This window comes from Leptosomus discolor, chromosome 2 (genome assembly GCF_034619465.1).
Source record: "Leptosomus discolor isolate bLepDis1 chromosome 2, bLepDis1.hap2, whole genome shotgun sequence".
NCBI lineage: Eukaryota > Metazoa > Chordata > Aves > Leptosomiformes > Leptosomidae > Leptosomus > Leptosomus discolor.
In genome coordinates, this window is record NC_141392.1 from 54,064,690 (window position 1) to 54,087,364 (window position 22,675).

Sequence of the window (22,675 nt, forward strand, 5' to 3'; positions counted from 1 at the left end):
GGTCGTATTTTTTTTTTAAATTTCTGTTACCCTGGACTGAAGTAAGATTCATCAGCAGTAATTGCTGACTTATGTTATTTCTTGGTTTTAAGATGAGTGCAACGTTTGAGATTTTTGAAGTCTTTTTTCAGCTAGCATTACAGAACTTTACAAAGATGTATCTTGTTGATTTACTATAGTCCCTAGTCAGTTTTAGTAGTATTTGAGGAGCTATGTCATGTAGCCTTACAGGCCTGTACACAGCTTTTTAGTGGTGATATCACCTGCTTTTTGTTTGTTTCATTCTTCACAAAATCATCTTTTCTTCCTAGATGACTCCATTTATTCTCATTTTCCCTTTAGTGATAGACTGATTCTTACAATAGGCATCCTATTACATGGCCTTATTCTTCTGAGTCAACTACATAGTAACAGCTTGCACTTAACACACCAGTCATGCTAATGGTGTGTATCCTTTCATACAGCTATCACCATAGTCTGTGAAACTGCAGGTCAAAGGAGGTCACTTAACCTCTAAGTTTCTTCACTAGTTCTGAGCTGTTATTACTGAAGCTTGTCGATGTCAGGAGTATTGTCATGTTTAGTCCAAGGTAGCAGTATTCCAGTTCATAGCTTCCCTTCTCCATGTTGACTGATGCTTTGGCTCATTTGCAGTCAACCAGACTCAGGCCACAGTCAGTGGTAACGAGCACTTTTATCTTAGGGTTCTTTTTAAATGTTGTGATTTCTGTGTCCTCTCATAATTGCTGCCTTTCAAATTAACACAAATCAATTTCATAATTCATATTAACTGTGTGTTTCTGTTTATACAAGTCTACCAACAGGTTGCCCAGGCCACCAACAGAGTTTAAAAACTGCATATATCATAAAGTTTAAACACCAATACTCCTGTATTTACTACATAGCATTTACTTTATGTACCCCTATTAACCCCCATTATATTTATCTGGAGTGCTTACTATAGGTAAGTATTTTGGAAAAAACAACATTTAATCTTTGAATCTTTTTCTGATGGTGAACTAGTCTTAAAGCAATTTGAAAACTCAGCTTTACCATTTAAAGCTGCCAACACCAGTTGTCAAACACACAATTCATAACATACAATAACAATGTTGGTATGTAACCAAAAAGGCATCCTCTCACCATGTGATTTTTAAGAAAGTTGCATTGAGCCAGGTGGAAAATTCCTGCAGCAAATTTTCACCATTTCAGGTATCACTTCTTCATGTAAGACAACAGTGCCATCTGGAGTTGGTTTTGTATTAAAGCTAATTTATCATGGCAAAAGCATATTTCAGTTTTGTATTAGCATTTACTAAAGTATTTTAAACTAGTCTCCCTTTAAATGAAGACCCATGTTATTATACTATTGATATTCATTGATACTTGAAGAAAGTAAGTTCTCCGGCATACAGGTGCTATGATAATTTTGTATTTGTTGATTTTGTTATTCTTTTCTTTCTTCAAAATCCTTAATACTGGAGTTTGGCAGTACTTGTAAAAAGAACTGTGTTAGCAAAAGTTATTTCATTACTAATATTTAGTCGTATTTATTATATATGAAATCTCATTAAATGTTTTATTAAAGAGCACATTGCACAAACAAAACATTAAAAAGGCATTAACCAGGAAAACTCAAGTACACAGGAATTAGAAAGTGCCAGATAGTTTATTATTTATACAGTCTTCATTCTTTTCTCTTGTTTCCTTTTTTTCCTTCCATTGGGAACTGTTAATGGGGTGAGACTTCAATGAAGAAACAGTAAAAAGAGTAAGGTCTGGGTCATAATTCTTGCTTAAAAGGAGAAAAATTAGTCGGCAGTCTTGCAGCTGCTAATACCATTTTAAGTTGCTCAACTGTGCAAATAAAATTATTTTAAGATTCATTTTGTATATAAGATTTTCAGTTATGGCCTTTTTGGGTTCTTTGGTTTTACTTTTCTTGTAGTAAGATCAGAAGTTTTACTGTGCAACTGTCACGACGTAGAGTTGAATCATCAATGTGCACCGAATGCTCACTGCAGCATGTAGTTTATATATTGCCTTAAGTTAACTCAAGACTATTAGCTGTTGATGAGAGAAGGCTGTTTTATCCAAATGGGAGAGCAAGGGGAAATAAAGTGTCTAAGCCAGGTAGCAAAGGTAGGTTTGAAAGGGCAGGAGAGGAAATATCCTTTGTTTTTCTCCAGAGCTAGGAAAGTTTTTCCCACAGGTTTTCTCTTCCCGTAAGAGAACTTGCTGGCTCATGCCAAGGGCAGGATTTCGTGAGATGTTTAACAGGATGTTCAGTTCTCCCTCTCTCTATCTCTTTCCCACCTTGCCTGCCTGTAGTCATTAATCACTTGCCTGGTGTTCAGTGAAAAAATAGGTCACTGAGGATGCACGATGGTGCTAGAGTTTAAAGACCTGTAGACCTCTAAGCCATGCTCTAATCCCACCTTACTACTGCAACTGTATTGGTGGCTTGCTTCTATCCTGGTATATTTTTACTGCAACTTTAGTCTGGATGAGCCCAACTTTAGAAAGATTTTTTGTGTTGCTATCTGTCAAGAATCTTTCTGAGGGTCCACTCAGAGACAGGAAAAGCAACATTTCCTAACCAAATCTGAAAGTCTTTCATGGGGCAAGTAACAGTCATTCCTGCCAGCTACTGGGTAATCCCACTAAATGCTCAGAACCTGTTTCAGTGGGAGCATGATATCCTCTCAAAGAAAACTTCAAAAGACTCCTCTGTGTTTTACCAATGAATAAGATGCATTCTCTGTAATTTGAATTTCATGAATCGGGAGTAGCTGTCTATCTTGTCTAAAAAGAGAATTGTTGTATCTCAATCTCAAGTTATGAGCTCCAGATAGGAATCATTTTGGTGCAATTATTTACCTTGTCATAGGCAGGACATGAGACTGGATGATCACTATGGTCCCTTCTGGCATTAGACTAAATGAATCTCTGACTAAACAATTGAAAAGCGGTAGAGAAGCTAATTTTAAGAGTTGCTTTCAGCTGTTTGTCATCACTGTCAATTGATGCAATGCCCAAGCTTTTCTTGGTGCCATACATATACAATAACTGCCACTGAGGGTTTGTGATGATTGACGCATAAGCTGTGAGCTGGAATGGCCTTTTACTTTTTCTATCATGTCCCTGCCTTTCTTCTCACCACATCCGATACAAAGCATTTGCCTGGCTTGGTCCTTGGAAAAGCACCAAGTAACTACTCGCATCTCCCTTAGAGTCAGAGTGGGCTGTATGCTATAGTACCAAACTGCAGCCAGTGCCACCTGCAGGAGTATCTGGAGGATGATCCCAACACCAGGGAGACTGCCTGCTCTGTTGAGGGAGGGAGGAGGGCTGGAGGAACCTGGACAATGCAGCGTACTATTAACTAAGAGAGCTCGACTGAATCCTGCCCTAAGCCTTCATATCTGGAGTTAGAGCAGGATACCTCATTTTAGCCCTGTCATTTCATATGCTTGTTTGTTATTTACTAACTTCTCAGTGTACGCAGTAAGTCCAGAGCATCAAAATGTTAAAATTCAGAGTTGTAAAATATTTATAGAAGCCAGACAAACCTTGTGGTATCCCATGACATAGAAAGTCTTTGTCCGATATCATTTAGCTAATGACACTGGAGGTCTCTTCAGTGTTTAGATAAACAATAAATAATTTAGCTTTTAAAATTAATAAATCACTGAATAATGCATGTATACCAGCCCAATTTATGGTGCTAATATGTTATGATAATGTGAAATTAAATAGAAAGCCATTTATGTCATGATATTATAACTTCAAATAATGTCATCACTATTTATTTTATGTCTGCTTTTCCTCTGGAGTTGTTTTAGTATCTTAAATATTTGTGGAGACCACTTTAACTTTTGCTTTCATTCTTTAATGTATCCTTTGGTTGCATTGAATCAGTTTAAGCTTAGCACTTTGCTGCCATTGTACATTATTTAAGTAGCATAAGGAGATAAGAATAATACAATTTATAGGTAAACACATGTATGATGTATGATGTAATACACATATATCATAGACTGTTTGCTTGTATGAGTTGCATGTGTATTCTAAATACGTTTCTATATATTTAATATTTAAAATTTTATATATCCATATAACCTCAAGCCATGACATTGCTTATTAATCATGCAGCACAGTGATCTGCCCTCAGTGGAAAGAAATTAGAAAAGCATAGCATTAAGTGAAAAGTACTTTGTTATTATTGCCAGATTGTAAAACAGTCACTCATAATCTCTTTTTTTTCTAAAAGAAATCCCCTGGTTTATTGTATTGACTAAATCCAGGTATTCAGCATTTGTTTAATGTTTCAAGCAGCATGAAGGTTGAGGGAAATGGAGATTTCAGACTCGGATCATTAATCTTTCTCATAGTATTGTGGTTCTATTCCAGGTTGTTTCATTTGGTATGTTCCTTATGCTATTAAAGATATATGCTGTTACAGGCTTTATTTATTTATTTATTTTAACAAGAATGTGACATGCAAAAAGTCTTGTTAACAGCTCCCACCAGCTAAGACACTGTAGTGTCAGTTCTTAGTGCCTTCAACTCAAAGAAAGATACAACACCCATATAATAGCATACACACGTACTGATAAAAAGAATTAATCCAAAATGTTCTCAGATAGTTCTGAGGATGATAATTTTTAATTTCTTAAATATGCATCAAGTCTCAAATGTGTTTCTACCTTAACTTCCTTGCATTTTTGATGGGGTGTATCTTCCTTTCTGCTCTTCACACTTTCAGGCTTACAAGGATATGAGACGATGAGAACATTGACTTTACCTCCTTTGAGTTTCTTACCTGCCTGGTGCATAACACTGACAGAGATTGTATGAGACTATATAAGAGAAGTAAGAGACAGACTGTGATTCTGTACATTGCAGTCTTCGGACTGACCCATACGCAAGGCAACAATGCAGTGACTGATGTGCAGGGACCATAGCAAACTCACAGTTAAGCCCTGAGTAAAGTGCTATTTAGGACAGATAAGGCTGACACAATATGTCCACCTTGTAGGTCTGATTGTAAAAGTTGTTTTGTCCCCACATTCTTTCTTGGTCCAACAATAAATGTTAGCATAGTGCTTGAAAGTGTCAACTAATTAACTGACTTTTCTTTGTCTTTCTGTATGGCTGTTTTGTGCCGTTATTCAACCCTGGATATTATATGGGGAAATATATTTATGGATGACAATGGTATCCTCTAATTCATTATGCATCATAACTACATCTGAATAGTACATGGGGGAAAGCATGAGGAGCACAGCTTTCCCCTAATGGTTAATTATTTTGAAGGACAAAAGTCTGGAAGTATTCCTAAACCAACCAGAAAATCAAAAGATAAAGCATCTGAGAAGACAGAAAAAGACAAGTCCAATAAAGAAAGAGGATCGGTTGTATCTCTTGCATCTCGACCTGAATCTCAGGTGAGAACAAAGCCAAAAACTTGATTTGTTGAATGTGCCGTCATTGTACTGAGTGTAAAGATATTTTCAGGTCTGCAGATCAGTCTTACTAGCCCCTTTAGTGTATCCCTTGCATTTCTCTATGCCCTGCTTTGCCACCTTTTCACCTTTACGCCTGCATTTAGAGATGTAATGTGCTCATTTCCTTTTTCATGTATAAAGCAACTCCTTGTTGTTCCTTTTGTTGGTCTAGTTTCTGTCTCTGCTGAAGGTTTATTAAATTCCGTGAATTCGCCATATTCATGTCACATTAGTCCCTCATTGTAGTGGTTTTCATGGGTTCCCAGGGAGATGAAATAGGTTTTTCCACTATAGTCAGTTCCTGTCTTGTATGTCACAATTGTCATTAGCTTGCGGACATACAATGGCAGAAAAATTGGTACCTACTTGCAAATTCTTCTCATCTGTGGTGGGATAATCCGAGTGTTCTGTGGTGGACCAAAAGGCTACTGCCAGCCTGTATGCCTTAAAAGGAATAATTTACTTTATGGATTGCAAAGAGATTAATGGAAGGCAAAGAAGAAACTGACAGCTCCTCGTTTAATGGTATCGCTTTTGCTGGGAATTTTGCTGCCTTATGGCATGTAGTTTAAGGGGAGGGCATCTCCATAGTTTTTCACGAAGAAATCTCTACTGAATTGTTTTGTTGACTAAACCTGCTGCACAGCAAACTTCCCTGTGATTCATATCCACACCTAATTATACAGAGTTCTGGAACAGTGCCTTAACCCTTCTTTCACAGCAGTCTGAGTGGCTGCAGTTGAGATTGTTGGCCACAGAAGTGCAATGCAGCTTCAGGCTGTGTCAGAATTCTGCCTTCAGCTCCAGTGATGGGGTTTGCTAGGGGTGCTGGGATGACGGTTCTTGAGAGTTCTTCAGTCTGCCACTAAAACAGATGTAAGTTTTGAGGTGGGACTGCTTGCAGATAAAGAAGATGCCCACCGTTAGTCTGAACTCCTATCTGTACTTGCAAATCTTGGGTTTAAAGCTTCTGCAGATGGTACGGTTTCCAGAAATATATGCAGCACAGCACCTCATTCATTGGTTAGACAGCAGAACAGTCTTCTACCTTTCAGGCACTACTTGTACCCTATGGTTCTGGTGAAGCCACGTATCAAGGTGGCTTAGAGAGTTTGGGAAGTGATTGGAAAGAACCTGATGCCTCATAAGGCAGAGCAAGATGTGTTTCTACACTAAAAACCTAGTTAAATATATTAAGACTTTTAGTAAAAAAGCTTGTGCAATGAAGGGAAGGAAAGGAGGGAGGGAAGGGAGAAAAGCTGCCAGGGAGATAAGACAATTGCATGAAAAATTGCTACCAAATACTCTTGTTCAGACAGACTGTTCAGAAGAACTGGGAGTGTGGAGCATGCTGTACGGGAGTGGAGGGGAAGCATGTAAGCAAAATAGCTCAGAGAGCTTCTAGACATTGCAAAGTAATTTTGCTTTCCTTTGGCAGCCACTATTTGTGTGGTAATATATGTCAAAGTCTATCAATGTATAATGCATATCAGTTGGGAAAGTTACCAGGATACAGAATCATAACTTCATCCTAAACAGTGGTAGTAGATGTATACGAATGAATACATTGTGTTTATGATACTTCACTTTCAGCAAGCTGCTTCAAACAAACCATACTGGACTTTACGTCTAGTTAGTGAACAGAGAGAGGCAGACATTCTGGAGGTGAAGAAAGACACCCAGCGAGCAGATGAGATCAAAGCCATGAAACAAGCATGGGAGTCTGCAGAGCCAGGAAGAGCTATCAAGGTAATATCAGAGTGCAATCTTTGCAGTATTGTTTCTTCACAAGTTCCAGGAGCTGCTGCAAAGGTAGAGCAGTTGCCACAACAGAGACCTGACTTCATATGGCTGTCCTCTTCACCACTCTGTGGAGGACAGGCAATTTTACACAGCTTAAAGATTACATGCATGAATTTTGGGCAGGAATCCAGATCACCTACTTTAGACTTCTGTAGGTCACTGAGACTTTAGATTCTGCTTTCCAAAACAGAGAAAAGTTTCTCCTTAGAAAGCCCACTACCTCTACACAATTGCAAAGCTGCTACTTGTGACAAATTTAGTGTTTAGCATGAATATATTCTAGTGAGAAATACACTGTTATAAACATGCCAAAAAGATTTCTCTTGAACTGGCAGCTGGCCATATCATCACTCAAATTGTCCCCTGCAGCCAGGATTCCCAAATTCATTCTGGGTTGCAGGTTACCCATAAGCCTGTACATGCTGCTCTGTACGAGTTCACTGTTTTGAAGAAGCAATACTAATTCAAATGTCAGCTGCAGCTGGGCTCTTTTGACATGATGGATGCTTAAGATGGAGAAATAATACATGTTCTTGGTAGCAAAGTGAAAAGTTACACTGCTGATTCAGAATTGGAAGCATCATTACCAAAAAAGGAAAATAAAAGAACAAAATGCAGTCTTTAAACTTACCTGACAGTCATCCCCTATCACCACCACCACCATTGACCATTGAGGGATACTTGGCCAGAAACCTCAGCTCAGAAGCATTTTGCTTTTTTTATATTACCTTTCAGAAATTAACCTCAGACATGGGTCTTTCCAGTTACACTTTCAATTTTTTCTCAGTTCTCTTCAGTGTATCCAAAGCTCAATATATTTTTCTGACACTACTTTGCAGCTTTGATTGGCTGTGCTGAGACTGAAAATGCAAGTACAGCCTGCTAAAGATTAGCTGGAAATGAATCCCCCTTTGATGTGTAAAGAGTCTCTTCAGTATGCTGGTTCTATCACCGTTGCCTTTTTTGATCAAAAAAACAACTGTATTACAACTAAAGTGTTCCATTTTAAAAGCACCGTAGGTCTGTGACATTTTTCTAGAACAGCTATCTTTAAGAAAATTGCAGTAACTGCATGCAATACACTAAAAAAAAAAAAAAAAAAAAAAAGTTTAAATTGGGGGTCTGCTATCCAGACCAAGTAGCTCCCCTTCTTCTTTCTTCCTGATCACCCTGCCCCAGCATCTGCCTGTTTCAGGGTCATATGCCCTCTGACTGGGAATTGGGTGCCTGACTCCAGGCTGACCTTTGGCTTCTCCCTCCATTCTGGCAATCTGAGCCCTTAAGAGAAAGCCCAGTGAGCCAAAGTTACCTTCTGAAAAGACAGGCAGAAGTGGTGATGCCTGGTTTTGGCATCAAAGGTAATTGAGTCTGGTAATTCCAGGTAATTCCACCCACCCATAGCTCCCATTTCTCAGGAGGAATTCTAAACCACCAGGCTATAGGAGCTGCTAGGAGGAAGTGATACTTCCCTAAGGAGGTGCAGTAGCTGAATGTATTCTGACCATACATTCAGCTACGGGGGAACCTTGCTTTTCAGGGTTTGTTTTTTTTTTTTTATATATATACAAAGGTTATTTTAAACTTGGACATCAGTGATTTCCCAGTATTTCATTGCATGATGACCTTTAGTGTAAGTATCCATAATGTCTCAGGACTGATTCAATGGGAACCCTAGCATCTTTTCTGATTCCAGCCCAAGGCAGAGTTGTATATTGCCCTCAGGTGTTAGGTTTGTTATTGACAGCATCATTTTCTCATTTGGGATATGTGCTAAATATAGCCAGTATGCACTGAGTGGAGTGAAATCATTCAAAGTGTGCTGCCTGCTTTTCATTTTACTGAACTATCTTCTCACAAAGGTTTACTTAGGGGTTCTTATTCATATACACAAGACACACTTGATAGAAATGAAAGATGAAGTTTAAGTACTAATGCTAATTTATTTCTCCTCTATACAACACAATAAAACTAAACAAATAAAGTTTAAAAAATGTTACTAGAAAAATTGCATGTTTAATGTTGACAGGTTATTATTTGAGAAAAAAAAAATCTGTTGGAGAGATGGCTTGAATATGACTCTGACATGAAATGGTCCTCTTACATTTATTTTTTTTTCTCCCCAGTGACTCACTAATGGTATTCCTGTTGTTAGAGGTGATGTTTTTATAGATTGAACCAGTGAAATATACTCACCGGTAATATAAAGAGCATCATATCTCATGTGCACTGGATTTGAAGATTTACTGTCTTATTGACCACTTATAGATTCCTACTTTTGAAAATTCTTTGGGATAAAGAAGTTTTCTTATCTGGATTAAAACTTTGATCTCCAGGCTTTTCAGGAACGCATGCGGTTTATTAATAAGTACGCTGTGAGAGATTCAGAGGAGCCCAGAGCTGGGACTGAGTCTGCCAGTTTAACACATAGTTCAGGAGAAAGGGGTAAGGGTATAACTTTCTGTCAAGTATGTCTTTGATTCATCATGTTCATCATGTTCAGCTCCTTAGAAAAGACTTCTGCATTAAATACTGGTAGTAAATGGATAGAACAGCCCCTATAATGGTGTCCAAATGCACAACGGCATGCTTAGTCTCTACCTTCTCTCTCTCCTCTTTAAGTGTTGCATTGCTCTGTTTTCAGACACAGATAGAGCTTTACCGCTCTTGGAAGCTGCCAAGTTACCCTTAAGCAAGCTTTAGGCAGTCCTTCTGTACTAGAATTTTAACACTAAATTAACCTGAAGTTTTTGGAAGTTCAATGGAAAATACCTACTTCCTCAATTCCAAGTTGGGTAGCAGAGGTCATTAACGTAGAAATATTAAAAAAATTGTTTAGCAGCTGAAAATGCATGTCAGTAAGACATGGAACCTGTTCATGGACAGTGCTCTGGAAGTGAGGTGTCAAGAAGTGCATACAGAGTAGCATCAGCTTCCATAAGTGTTGTCTAATTTTATTTAGGGGTTACAGCTTCTATGCATTGTTCGTTTGTATTCCCTGGCAATTGCTGGACTCTGATGAAAATCTGAACTGGGTGCAAGGCTGTTTGTTGTTTCTTTTCTTCTGAGAACAATGGTGAGATCAGGCCATCACAAAAAGGAAAGTATAATACCCGGGTCTGATTATGATAATAAGTGGTCATGGCTTATGTGCAAGGAATTAGAACCTGTGACCAGTACCTGACTTGTTAGGATTTATATTTTGCCAGTCAGGTAAGTAATCCTCCTAGGAGTTTCAGAACTTAAAGCAGAAGTAGTCCTCACCTTATGCCTTAGATAAACACATCATTAGTTACTTCTTGTATTCCAAAGGAACTTGAAAAAATACTATTTCCTCTAAGTTATTGGACAAGGACTTCAAAATTAATGCTTGTCTACCAAGAGCTTTGTTCTAAACTAAATTCAGAGTCTAATACAAAGTCTCATGAAGTAAAGAGGTGACACCCCAATGACTTTAAGTTGTTATGGTTCGGTTCCATAGAGTGCAGCAGTAGGGCAATAACACGCTTGAACATTTCTGTAATGTTCAGTATCTTAAAGAGAATTTTTATGATCTGAAGAATACTTTACTGATGGGCAGTGTCTAAGGCCCTTCCGAAGTCCATGTTGCCTTTCTAGACCAACAGAGAAGGCTGGTATATTTGTCTGTGTATAGACAGTAAATACATAGACTGTAAATTTTTTAGTGCTCAGAAATCTCTTTCCTATTTGTGGTGAGAAAATTCTGGTAATATTTGTTAAATGCTTCAATTGATTGCTAATGTAATTAGGGTAATAGGAGAGTTTTTATGGAAACAAACTATCGCTGCCATTGTTAAATCTCATCAAATTTCATAGGCATTTTCAGCACATCCAGATGAACTGAAGAAGGAAGCGTTGGAATAATCACAGTGCAGCCTAGCACAGTGGCATGGTTAATATCAGATATGTCATTGTACTGGGAGAATGCTACATTAGAGCGTAACATGATTACTATCCATGTGGTTAAATAATTCTAAGACTTCAGAATGGCAATTTTAAGTTGTCATGGGACCTTTTTTCTTTAAACTGATATTTCCCAAACTAAATCTCTGCCCAAAAGGGAATATAATTTTTTTAAACTACAGCCAGGACTGAACAATCAGATTTTTATTGCCTTTTCTTTAAAGAAAAGAATGTGATTCCTTGCTGATTAGAAGTTCTTATATTCTTTAGCCACTTTAAATAGAATATTCTTGCTCAGATTTACAAACCTTCTTGAGTACTGTGGATTTAGCTAAAATACATATATTAATTTCACTCTAGCATATGTGAGGGTTTTGCAGCATCTTTGATTCTATCATGAGTGTTGGAAATGAAAAGGCAGAAACATTATATCCTCTCCAACCCATACTCTCATTTAACAATGTATTTTGCTGAGCCAAAAGAAGAAAAAACTATATAAGAATTTAGATGGAGCCTCCTAGCATAACTAAATAACCTGTTTAATCTGTTTTGTTGTAGATTCTCTTACCACAAGAGAGAAATTGTCACAAGCATCTATTGACTTAAGCTTAAAAATGCAGCAAAAAAAATGGGAGCCTATAGATCTTAGTCCTTACATGAGGTAAACTGCAGCAAGAACGATTAAGTCCCAGTGAAACACCAAAATGAAAGACTGGCTAAGGATTTTCATATATAAAAATGAATAAATGCAATATATATTTTATGCACTTGTATCCTATCTGTAATTTGATGCAGTAGAATAAATGGGAATTTAGACTTTATGCTTCACATGTCATTGAACTAAGCTACAATTCTGTCACATGCTTGTTAAAGTTGCCGTGAAAATCCTGGCCCTGTCCTTTTTATGTTGTGTACACAAAATCACCCAGTACTGAACGCAGAAGTGTAGATGGCATCACGATAGTTTTCAGCTTTGATTTTCCTGGCATGGATGCATTTTACAATCTGTGATTTCCCACATCCATTTATAATTTATGTCCTTTCCTTAACATAATACATATCAAAGGAGCTGAATTACTGCACTGCATGTAATGAGAACGTGACATAAAAATTTGACAAAAATGCATGTGCAGGCAAATACGTTGATTTCAGTGGTCATCTTGAAAGAAGCGCGTATGAAGTCTGTTCAGGATGTGAAGCTAGATTCAGATAATACAGTTAACAAATTCAGTTCAGTTAATAGTTAATAGCCAAAATAATTATATTAATTATATTATTTATTCAAAGGAACAAAATTCTTTGTTACATGTGTTGATATGAACATATCTAGCTAATACACAAGCACCTGCATGCTTGCTGTGCTGCAGCTAGAACCCAGTTCATCCTTAACTCCATTTGTATTCAATGTGGCATTTATGCAGCTCACAACTTTCAAAAGACGTTAGAACATCCTGAAAAAATCCCCAAATTTAATTTTAAATTGAAAGGGAAACTGGTGTTATATTGAAGTGAATAACATTAAAACAGTAGAAAATATGGCAAAATATATTCCACAGACTTGAGTCTTGTAAGCATTTCACTTGTCTTCAATTCCTTGTTTTTTACACTAGTCATTTAAGTCAAATTATAAAAATATATTATCCACTTAGCTGGCATTATGCCAACAGCAAAAAGAAAATAATTGCATTTGTCTTGATGCTGAATTATAATATCAAAAACTTCTGAAAATATTATATTTCTTGCAAATTAAAAATAAGTGTCACATGTAGGAGTTTTTCATATGCTCAAAGATGAGCATGATTTTGCAAACATTATAGAAAATAGACACTCAAGTATAAGACAACCTGGCCTCAGGAATGTACCTTCTCATTGATGTTACATATAAGCAGAGGAAAAGTGACTCCTTAACCATATCTAACCATTCAATGATAACATTGCAGTATACAAGCCAAATATATGCATATAGGTATTAAAGAAAATATACACCACTCAAAACTGTATTTTAAATGAGACAAATATCTTTCTGTTTCCTTCAGAAAAACGATGTCTGAGTCTGTGCTAAGAAATGAGTCTATCATTCAACAGCAAGAGATACGTAAAGTGGAAAAAATCAACCATTTTAGGGAACTTCGAGAGCTGGCTTTGGAACAAAGAGAAAAAGAACAGAATGACAGAGCTTTATTGAAGCAAAATATACTTGAAATGTATGAGAATCTGCAGGTAGGTTTTCCAGATTACTTTCCAGTAACTATTACTGTGATATCTACCACTAGTACGAATATCTTGATCAATGATGCTCAAGACTTTCGTATTCAGTACCAATAATTAGAAACAGTGAACAAGCCTGAAATTTCTCTTGCGCAAAGGTTAAAACTAAAGGTTCTAGGGGAAAAAAAATAGTACTATACAACATCCTTAATACAATATTCTTAGTATTTTCTTGATAAAGCTCTTTGCAAAAACGCTATTTTAAGAATATCACCATAAAAGGATAGTTATAAGTTAGAATAAATTGAGCATTTGACATACATGACCAGATGCACAGTAGACAGAGCATCTCTGGTTTGGTTATTTTTTTTTGTTATGGAATTATACAGGGCTTTGTGGAAAGTAATAAAGGACATGATAATTTACATAGGGAGGGCAGGTTGCTCCTAATGTGTCTTACAGCAAAGTTAGAGAACACGGTTTTCCTGGAATATGCATGATGCCAGCAAACAAAAAATTGGTATTATTAATCCTTAAAAAAACTTTTCTATAAATAATAAATTTGGTAGCATTACCATAGGATCCATTGTTAGGATTAACTCAGCCAATGTATTGCACATGAAATCGGTACAAATACCTTGACAAAATTGGCTTAACCCTTGAGTGTCAACAGGAACAAAATGTTTAGTTATACAGTGGTAATACAGTAACCACTAGCAATCAGCTGGTGACTATTCAGAGCTCTTAAAACTGGACAAGAGACAGTAAAAATAATTTTACATCAAACTAACGTATTTACAGAAGTCATTTGAAAACATCTCCTTAACAAGTTCCCAGATAGCCTGATTCATACTACTCAGCTACAGGTCTGCAAGGAGCCATCGTTCTCTGCCAGTGACTAATTAATCCTAATAAGAATGCATGTCCAGGTTTTCAGATGTTTTTGGATGCCTACCATATCATATATTAGAAGGGCAAATTCTTATTAAGAGTAGTTCCTCAGCTCTTTCTAGAAAGTATGTCCATTAAAGATGTTTCACAGTACAAATTTAAAATGAGAGTTACTTGTGAATATGCATACTGTGCTGATTCGCACTTTTACAGTTTTTTCATCTGTAGGCCACACAGAACTATATAAAGGTATCCAGGCATCGCCATTTTCCAGGATGGAAATGTAAAGGAAAAAGTTTTCAGAAGTGTCCAAGTCCTGCTTGCCCTAAGTCTCGTTGGAAGGTCAATGTGATTTAGGCTCCTTTAGTCTCTTAAAAGACTAGAGCTCCTAAGCCATTTCAGCATTTCTGAAAACTAGGTTTTAAAGGACTTGTTTAAGACAACAAAGCATGCCAGTAACTGAAGAGGGACTAGACCCAGATGGGTAACTAGTCTGTTGCACTATCCCTCTTTCACACAATTACCATATTATGCCAGCAATTTAAAAAGGATTGACATATAACTGTGTCACTGTGACAAAACAATAAAAATACACGTAAAAAGAAAAGGAGAGATGCTTTCCCTGTATGTATAGAGTCACAAAGTGACACGTAACAGGAAGGGTGCAGTTGCTCGTGATGAAATCAAGATTCACGTGTTGGGTGGGGTATTGCTGTTTGGTTTTGGATAGGCATCCTTAGATGAAACACGAAGCAGAATTCACAGCATTCGGGAAGCATACAGAAGTAAGCTGCTAGAGGCTGAGCGCAGAAAACAAGAGGAGCTGGCAGCTCAGGAAGCAGTCCTGCAAGCAGAGCAAGAGAAGAAAAGCCAAAATGCACACAAAAAAAAGCAAGGAAAAGGTTTAGGGAAAAAAAAGTAATTGCTAGCACTGCTGAATTGTATTTAACAGTTTGGGAAAGAAAGTTTATATGCAAAGATAAGTAAGAATGTGTGTTATTTTCCAGTATTTTTGTCAATTATATCACATTTTATCTCTTTGCCTGGTGCTAGTGACAAAAATTGATCTAATATTCTTTCTAACAAAATGTTTGGTATTTTGTTTCATATAAAGGTACTCACTACTATTAGACTTTGTATGTTTTACTGGAATAAAATTTTGCAATAAAAATTCATGTTCCATTCAGATTCTTCCAAAATCACAGTGTCTTTTGTCCCCTTTTTCCACTCAAAACAGAACCAGTCAAGAATGAATCAGAGTTGAAACAGTGAATGTAACCTATCAGTTTTGAAGTCATTGAACTTGGCAGAACCATGAGCTCCTTAAGTGGATGACAATTTGTGGTGTTTATAATAATTGGCATACCGCACTTTTCATATGCAGGCATTGGAAGGCTTCCCAAAGCCTGGTTTGGTAGGCACTCACAAGCTTTCTGTGTACTGTAGTACTTTTCCCTTTCATCATTCTCTTACATGTTTTTGAATCTCACAGTAATTCTGTAGCGGCAAACTCCTGCCACAACCTTCCAAGGCTTGTTGAGTACTCCTTAAAACCCTATTACTCTCTTTGTTTATCTTTTCTAAGCTATGTTTTGCCCACAGTGGCTTTGCTCAAAGTGATAGACCCTCGGTTCCTAGAGCTTTGGCTGGAATTTTGAAATGTTTCTTAAAGGTAGAACTAGTGTGTGAATGAAATGGCAATCACAGGCTTTCTACATGAAGGGTAAAATATTTCCTCTAAGCTCTTGCTTCCATTAGCGTAGAACTCCCGTATTTTTTGGTATTGTCATCCAACACAAAAAAATATGTGCCTTCATACTTGCTAGCTAGCACTCTGTAGTCAGAGACAACAGTCAGAACTTAAAATGGTGAAAACTCTCTAGACCAGACAGAGCTGTTTTAAATGGGTTAAAGAACTTTCTGTGTATGTAGTCACAAGCAGAAGCTTGGGAAGTTGGACTGCCTACGTCGTGTATACATACAGTATGTCCAGGATGTCCAAAAGCATTTCATCGTCTAGGCAACATGAGAAACCATGAGACTCACCTATGTAATGCAAATGCAAATCGCAAGATGTGTTACCCTTTGCATTCTGGCCGCTGGTACTGGCTAGCCATTGCATGTGAAACTAGCCTCTCCTGCATCTCACGGACATACCAGATGTTCGGCTTCTGCTGGTTTTGCTCACCTCTGTGCTATCAGTACCTCCCTGCCTGGCTTCAACTTGACTCACTCCTCTGTCGGTTCTGTGGTGTCTGTTCTTTGTACATCATCACACCTACACACCTGCTGTGATGCCTCTGCCTCCATTCGGCTTCCTTCCTCCATACAACATAAACTAAACTAACTGGCTTGAGTTTTTATGTTTGAAAAGAAGGAATTGAAACCAGAGTTGTAAAAGTGCACTGCTGATTTTTATTTCAAAGAGCACAAGCTAAGTTTTGCTTTGACCCATACAGGCTGCAAATAAAAAGCCTGTCAGTCTTGTGCTATAATCGCTCTGACTTTGTCCTCTCTATTTTGGAATATGGGCTATACTGCTTCATAATATTCTTTCTTGTTTCCATGGCAATAGCACGTGTTGGTTGTCTTCTTATGTGAATCTCTAATGAGCTTCTGTAAAGGAAGATCAAGCTGAAGTTCTGTTCTTGATGTCACTGAGAGCGCTATAATGACATTCTGTTGTAAAAATCAATCCAATTCCAAAATTCCAGCATAATCGCCATCTAAATGTCAAAAATTCAGCTAATAACCTGCATGATCACAACCCATCCCCACATGGAATCAGCTATAAACTGACTTAGACACAGCATTACCAGATCTACATTATCAAATCTAGCTCTGATGTTATACACCATTCTAAGTTTCATAATTTCCTCATTTTAAAGAGTAATGTGCTTCATCAAAACCTGTTATGTGGTTTGTGAACGTCTCTATTGGCTCATTTATCATTTCAACAACACAGATATGATGAGGGAGTGAATTACTGTCACACTGTTTAATTGCATCTACTTTGGAGTATGCGATGTTTTAAGAGAAGCACAGTAGCAGTTTTATTAAATCCCTGTGCATATTCCAGAACAAAATATCCACTTAGCTTGTAATGGAGCCTGGGAAAGAAAAAGCCTTGTTTGGATTGTGCCAAAGAATTTACATGCGTTGGACCCAGAAACAGACGACTGATGAAATTCCACGTGCATCAGCTTTGCATCAACACCGCTTTTTACATGCTGCACTACATTACAGGCTAAGTTAGTGGGGAAAGATGTACGAAAAGGAAAACAAAATGTAACTGTATTTCAAAACAGCCATTTGCAGTTATTTAAGGAGCCATCACTTTTGGCACTTTACTGTAAGAAAAACAAACAAGTAAAACTATATGTTGTGTTTTAATTGATAGGATTGTTGCCTCCAGTTTGTAGACAAAGTTGCCCGATAGCCAAATTGTGTGTTGACATGGATAAAGCACTTTTACTCTTTTGCCCTTTAGGAGTAAGACGCTTTTAAGCACCATAATTTTATGAAATTTAAAGCCTTTATATCAAAGGAATTTACTGGCTGTATTCAGTGCAAGAAATTGCTCAAATTCTGTTTAACAGATAGCACATTTCAGAAATAAGCCATATTGCATCAAGCATTCATATTTTCTTAAGTTTTCCTGTAATAAAAGCTCTGGAATTTGGATAGTCATCATTCCTGCTTATACTCAGCTTGGACATTCAGGGCCAGATTCAGTAGAAGTGTAAGGACAAGCTTTAAATTATGTGCTTTCTTATTCAGTACGGAACTGCAGCAAAGGACCGAAACGTGGGGTCAAACCCTTTACAGAACACAACAGATTGGGAAAGCTTTTCTGAATCAAGACATAATTGCTTCATCTTTTAAGATGACAGTCATTTTGGAGGTGCAATAGAGAAATGGCTGCATCAAAGCATACTTTGCCAGGTATCTGGTGGCTTCAAGTCACAGAAGAGAGGGTTTGGATTTGGGGGAGTGGGAGCAGGGCTTGAACAGTTGCCATATAGGAAATCATCCCTGAGAAAGTTTGCATAGTTTTTCGCTTACACAGCCTCTAATTTTTGCTCATGGAAGGACTCATGAAGAACAGCTCAGAAAACTATGTCGATCTCTAAATGCTGCAGTTTAATTGTCTTCTGACTTGGAGAGTTTGCATACTTCTCCCCTGAAATGCCAAGACTTACTCCTGAAGAAGAGTACGGCAATAGGCATTTCTGTACATAGTTGGAGAGGAGAAACAGTTCAGAAACTCTGATCTGTCTCTGGCAGAAGAGTGTGCGCTTCTTACAGAGCTGGTCTCAATATTCTGGTAAGATTTTCTTTTTGTGTTTGTGTGATTCACACACACCATAAGTACCTCCAGCTCGAACCAAATACAAAGCTAATTTCACTCTCTGCATTTAAAACGCCGTCGAACAGCCTCTTAGGATCTAATCATCACTGAGGACTTGCACAAGGAGAAGCAGTTTCAGGAACCAGCAGAGTGGTATGTGAGAGACAAGCCTGGCTTTCCTCCTGTGGACCAGCTGTGCGGTTTGAGAGACCTGATGAGCTCAGAGCTTCGGGCAATACTAGAAATATTTTTACAATTATACTTTGTGATTGGCTGGAATTTTGAATAAAGATTTAGAGATTCTTTAGAGCAGGGGGGCATCTTTCAGGGCGGCTTTAAGGTTGAGCTGCATTTTTGTAGTGGCAAAAAAAAAATTTGTTTACTGTACTGATTCCTGATGTTCATTTCTCTTTCATATGAAGTATAGCCAGATAAAGCAGAAGTTTTGAAAAGTTTTGATGGAAACTGCAAATGTCACAGGAGAATGAAAACTTTTCAACATGTCAGACTGCATTCCGAATAATCCCTAAAGAATTTCTCACAGTATACTTGCTTCACTTCTGCGTTTTAGGAAAAATGGTAGCATTCACAAAACGATGTAGGTACCAGACAACGAAATTAAGTCTTTGACTTGATAATTCAGTTTAATGAGGATTAACTCTATAAAGAGTTAATCACTTCTAATAATTCTTTGTAGGTGTGTTGTGCTAAGCTTTAGCAGTTTTTATTACTTGATCCTTTTCTTTTGACCAGCTATTAGGAACTAGAAAGGATCTTTTTCATTAAAAAATGTATTTAAAGTTACTTTTTAACGCAAGCAGCTTCATTAATCTTCAAATGACTTGTCCCATCTGCTTTGCTTTAATTTGGCTGGCATTTACACAATGAGATACAGACCAAAAACCAGACCAAGCCCGTTCCAGGCTGCCTCTCTGCTGAGACAAGCAATGTGCTGTGAAATCAGGCTCAGTTCTGAGCCGCCAGCCTGCTCACCCCGGCAATGTGCAATTTACCAGCTACGTAAGGTCTTGTTTTAATTCAAGGAACAGACACAGCATTTATGCACATGCACAGCATTTCCCCTCCAAAAGGCAAGAAAAGTGTCTACATATTTTGTCTGGCATAAAACGTAAGGGAACAGCTTTGCATAATCACACAGCAGTTTGCAGAATGAAAGAAATCTCACTTTCAGAGCCCTCTTTTCTTCTCATTCATTTCTTGAATCAGCCCTAACAGATTCACAGTCCAGGTAATGTTTCAATGATTTAAATATTCTTGTCATTTGCAGAAAAACAAGCTGCCATTGTCCTCCATCTCAAAGAAGAACAAAGATGGGAAAGAAGTAGAAAGTCAGGGAAGGAAAGGAAACAGTCTGCATCGTCGGAAGTAAGACAACAGCACAAAAGGAAGGTGCAGTGAAGATGTTACTAGCCAAAATAAGAGAAAAGAGGTGTGTGGGGGGTGGTCAGGCAGGACACAGGACTTTTGGTTTCTGTGGCAATAAGAATGTGGTTAGGGACAGTGGTTCAGGGACTGGCAGGCTAATCTGAGAATGAGATAATGTACTGACCCAAGTGTAACTAGGACATGTCACTTTGGGTCAGGTCTGGATGCACACGCCTCTGAAACCTGGGCTCCTCTGCCCAACACCCGGGCCTCTCCCTAAGGGCAAGCACCAAAATGCTCACTCTTTCAGGGAGGCATGAGAGGTGTTTGCCTTGCACATGGTAGCCCAGTGGCTGCAGCACAAGCCTTGGAAAACAATAGCCAGGCCTCTGTACCCTTAGCCTGAGAGAGCTGAAGTGGACTCCATGCCTGGAGCAGGGCATCACAGACATCTTTCCCAGCTACCCTTGAGTTGGGACCACCATGCAATGCTCACAAGACCAGATAGAGTGGACAGCAAGAGAAAGCCTGACTCAGCGTGTAAGCCAATGCATCACAAAGCTGAAACATGCAAGAAGGAGGGATACAGCAGCTACATGTTCGGAGATGTTGGCAAGGGTAAACTGGACAATAAGTCACATAAATGAAGCATCTTGCTAAAAAGAGACGACCGTTTTGTGACCTGGAATGTCCTAGATTTAATTTCCATGCGTGGCTGGAGATTCTACAGGTGGCAAAACCAAAAAGACATCAACTACAGACAGGGTACAGAGGCAACCAAAGCACTCAGCTTGGCTTGGCATGGCTAGGAGCAACCAGAACTACTTCAGACACACAGAAAGCACAAAGTGCTAAAGGGACACAAAGGGGCAGTGAAAAATCCATCCTTCCTCTACTCTGCCCACGCCAGAGACCACAACGCAACCCTGTCCCTTCAGCTTTAAGGCCACAAATTTTTTCTGTTTTTTTTTTTTTTTTCTCACTACAGAGAAACCTTGAGTTGGCCCTGGAGACCTTTGTTGGAAGAGACTGGAATCATGGATCTAGAAATGCGGGAAAGACTAAAGCTGCTCCATTCCCAGCCATCTGGGTAGACAAGGGGATGAAAAATTGTATGTCACAGGGTTTTACATATCCCATAAAAATATGACTCTTGGGAACTGGAGAAAGATAAGAGACCAGAAGTTGGTCACAAGTGCCTAAAGCAACGCTTGCCCTTGTCTCTCTTACACCACAGAAATATGGCATGAGGGGATGTGAGGTTCAGCTGGTGAAGGAATCAGAAGCTGCTTCCTCTCACTTTTCCCTTACTCTTGATAGAATGGGTTTCACAGCATTTTCCTGTCATCATCAAAAGCATTAGGAAAAGCAAGCGAATGCTTTTCTGTTGTTCCATTGCAAAAGGTGGGTTTCCCAAAAGCACATTTCTCAGACGTGCTTAAGTGGCTTTCGGCTGAACTGTTCAGTGTTAACAGTACCGAAGACTTCATCGGCATCTTAGCTTTTTTCAGTGTTTTCTTTTTTTCTCCCATATGTATTACTGGCTTAACACATTGCAGCTGTGATGTTGCAGATGGAAACTCTTTTGATAATTGATGCTCTGAAATACCATTTATGCATAGACTGAGATATTCAAGTGCTGTTTAGGGTGTTTATCTATATCCTTATCTGCTTTCTTTTAAAGACTGATTTATTCACTGCAAAACAAAACAAAACAAAACAAAGAAAATCTAGAAACCTGGGTAAGATAAGAAGAAGGTGCTTCCCTGTCATACCGTTTAGAAACTGGATGCACAGAAAAGCAAGTCAAGATGAGGTGTCATTCTATTTCCAGTCTTCTCATTGACCTCTTAGCAAGAGCTAGAGGTTTATTATTTTCTCCCACATATCTATCAGCACATGTGTGCTGAGTATATCATCTATATAACTTAATACACAGTCAGCACTGGTACAACAGTGCCTGTGTGCAGTGCAGAACAATTGCAAATCAGATGCAAGACATTTTAAAAGATAAAGCCCCTGCTCAGTGAAATTCAGCTGGAGTTTTGCTAGGGGCCAGGGCTGCACCACTGGGATGCACAGGGCAGGATGCTGTGAGATATCACCATTGACAGCCCAGTTAAGTCCTTTTCTTTCAGATATTACAGGGCCCAAATTCTCCTTGTTCCATCCATTTTTACAGGTTCCGCTGGATTCATTGCTGCTTTCATACTATCACCCTGGCAGCAATGTGGCTAGATGGGGAAGTAATACTTTAAATAGAAACATACAGAAAGGTTGTGCCACAGTCATTTTTTGGTCAAAGATAGCATAGAGGCAATGCATAACTCTGGCCACCTAAATCTGGAGGCTGAGTCACTCAGCCACTTTTAAAAATTCATAATGATGATTGTTGCCTGGAGGAATTTCTAAAATGAGATGTGAATTGTGTCAACGCCAACAGGTAATATACACTGTGAATAAGGCAATTAAGAGACGATTTAGCTTACTAAATGGCTTGTGTTTTTTTGTGTAGTCCTGATGCTGCCATTGTCTCACGTAAAAATCTAAAATGTCTTCTTTATTAAAACAAAACATGACAGCTTTACAGTCATTCTGAGGAGTT

The 22,675-nt window shown here is 38.3% G+C and overlaps 1 protein-coding gene across 1 annotated transcript in view; it reads left to right on the forward strand.

Annotated features, from left to right (window-relative positions):
• The window catches only part of ADGB (androglobin), a 122,616-nt gene extending 101,452 nt beyond the window's left edge, over positions 1-21,164 (forward strand). Inside the window, exons 30-38 of the mRNA XM_086460412.1 lie at positions 5,320-5,450; positions 7,104-7,259; positions 9,647-9,773; positions 11,826-11,895; positions 13,271-13,454; positions 15,064-15,251; positions 18,114-18,237; positions 19,973-20,070; positions 21,059-21,164. Coding sequence (XP_086316538.1) covers positions 5,320-5,450; positions 7,104-7,259; positions 9,647-9,773; positions 11,826-11,895; positions 13,271-13,454; positions 15,064-15,251; positions 18,114-18,237; positions 19,973-20,070; positions 21,059-21,164 — 1,184 coding nt within the window. The remainder of the gene's footprint in view (positions 1-5,319; positions 5,451-7,103; positions 7,260-9,646; positions 9,774-11,825; positions 11,896-13,270; positions 13,455-15,063; positions 15,252-18,113; positions 18,238-19,972; positions 20,071-21,058) is intronic.
• The last annotated feature ends 1,511 nt before the right edge of the window (positions 21,165-22,675 follow it).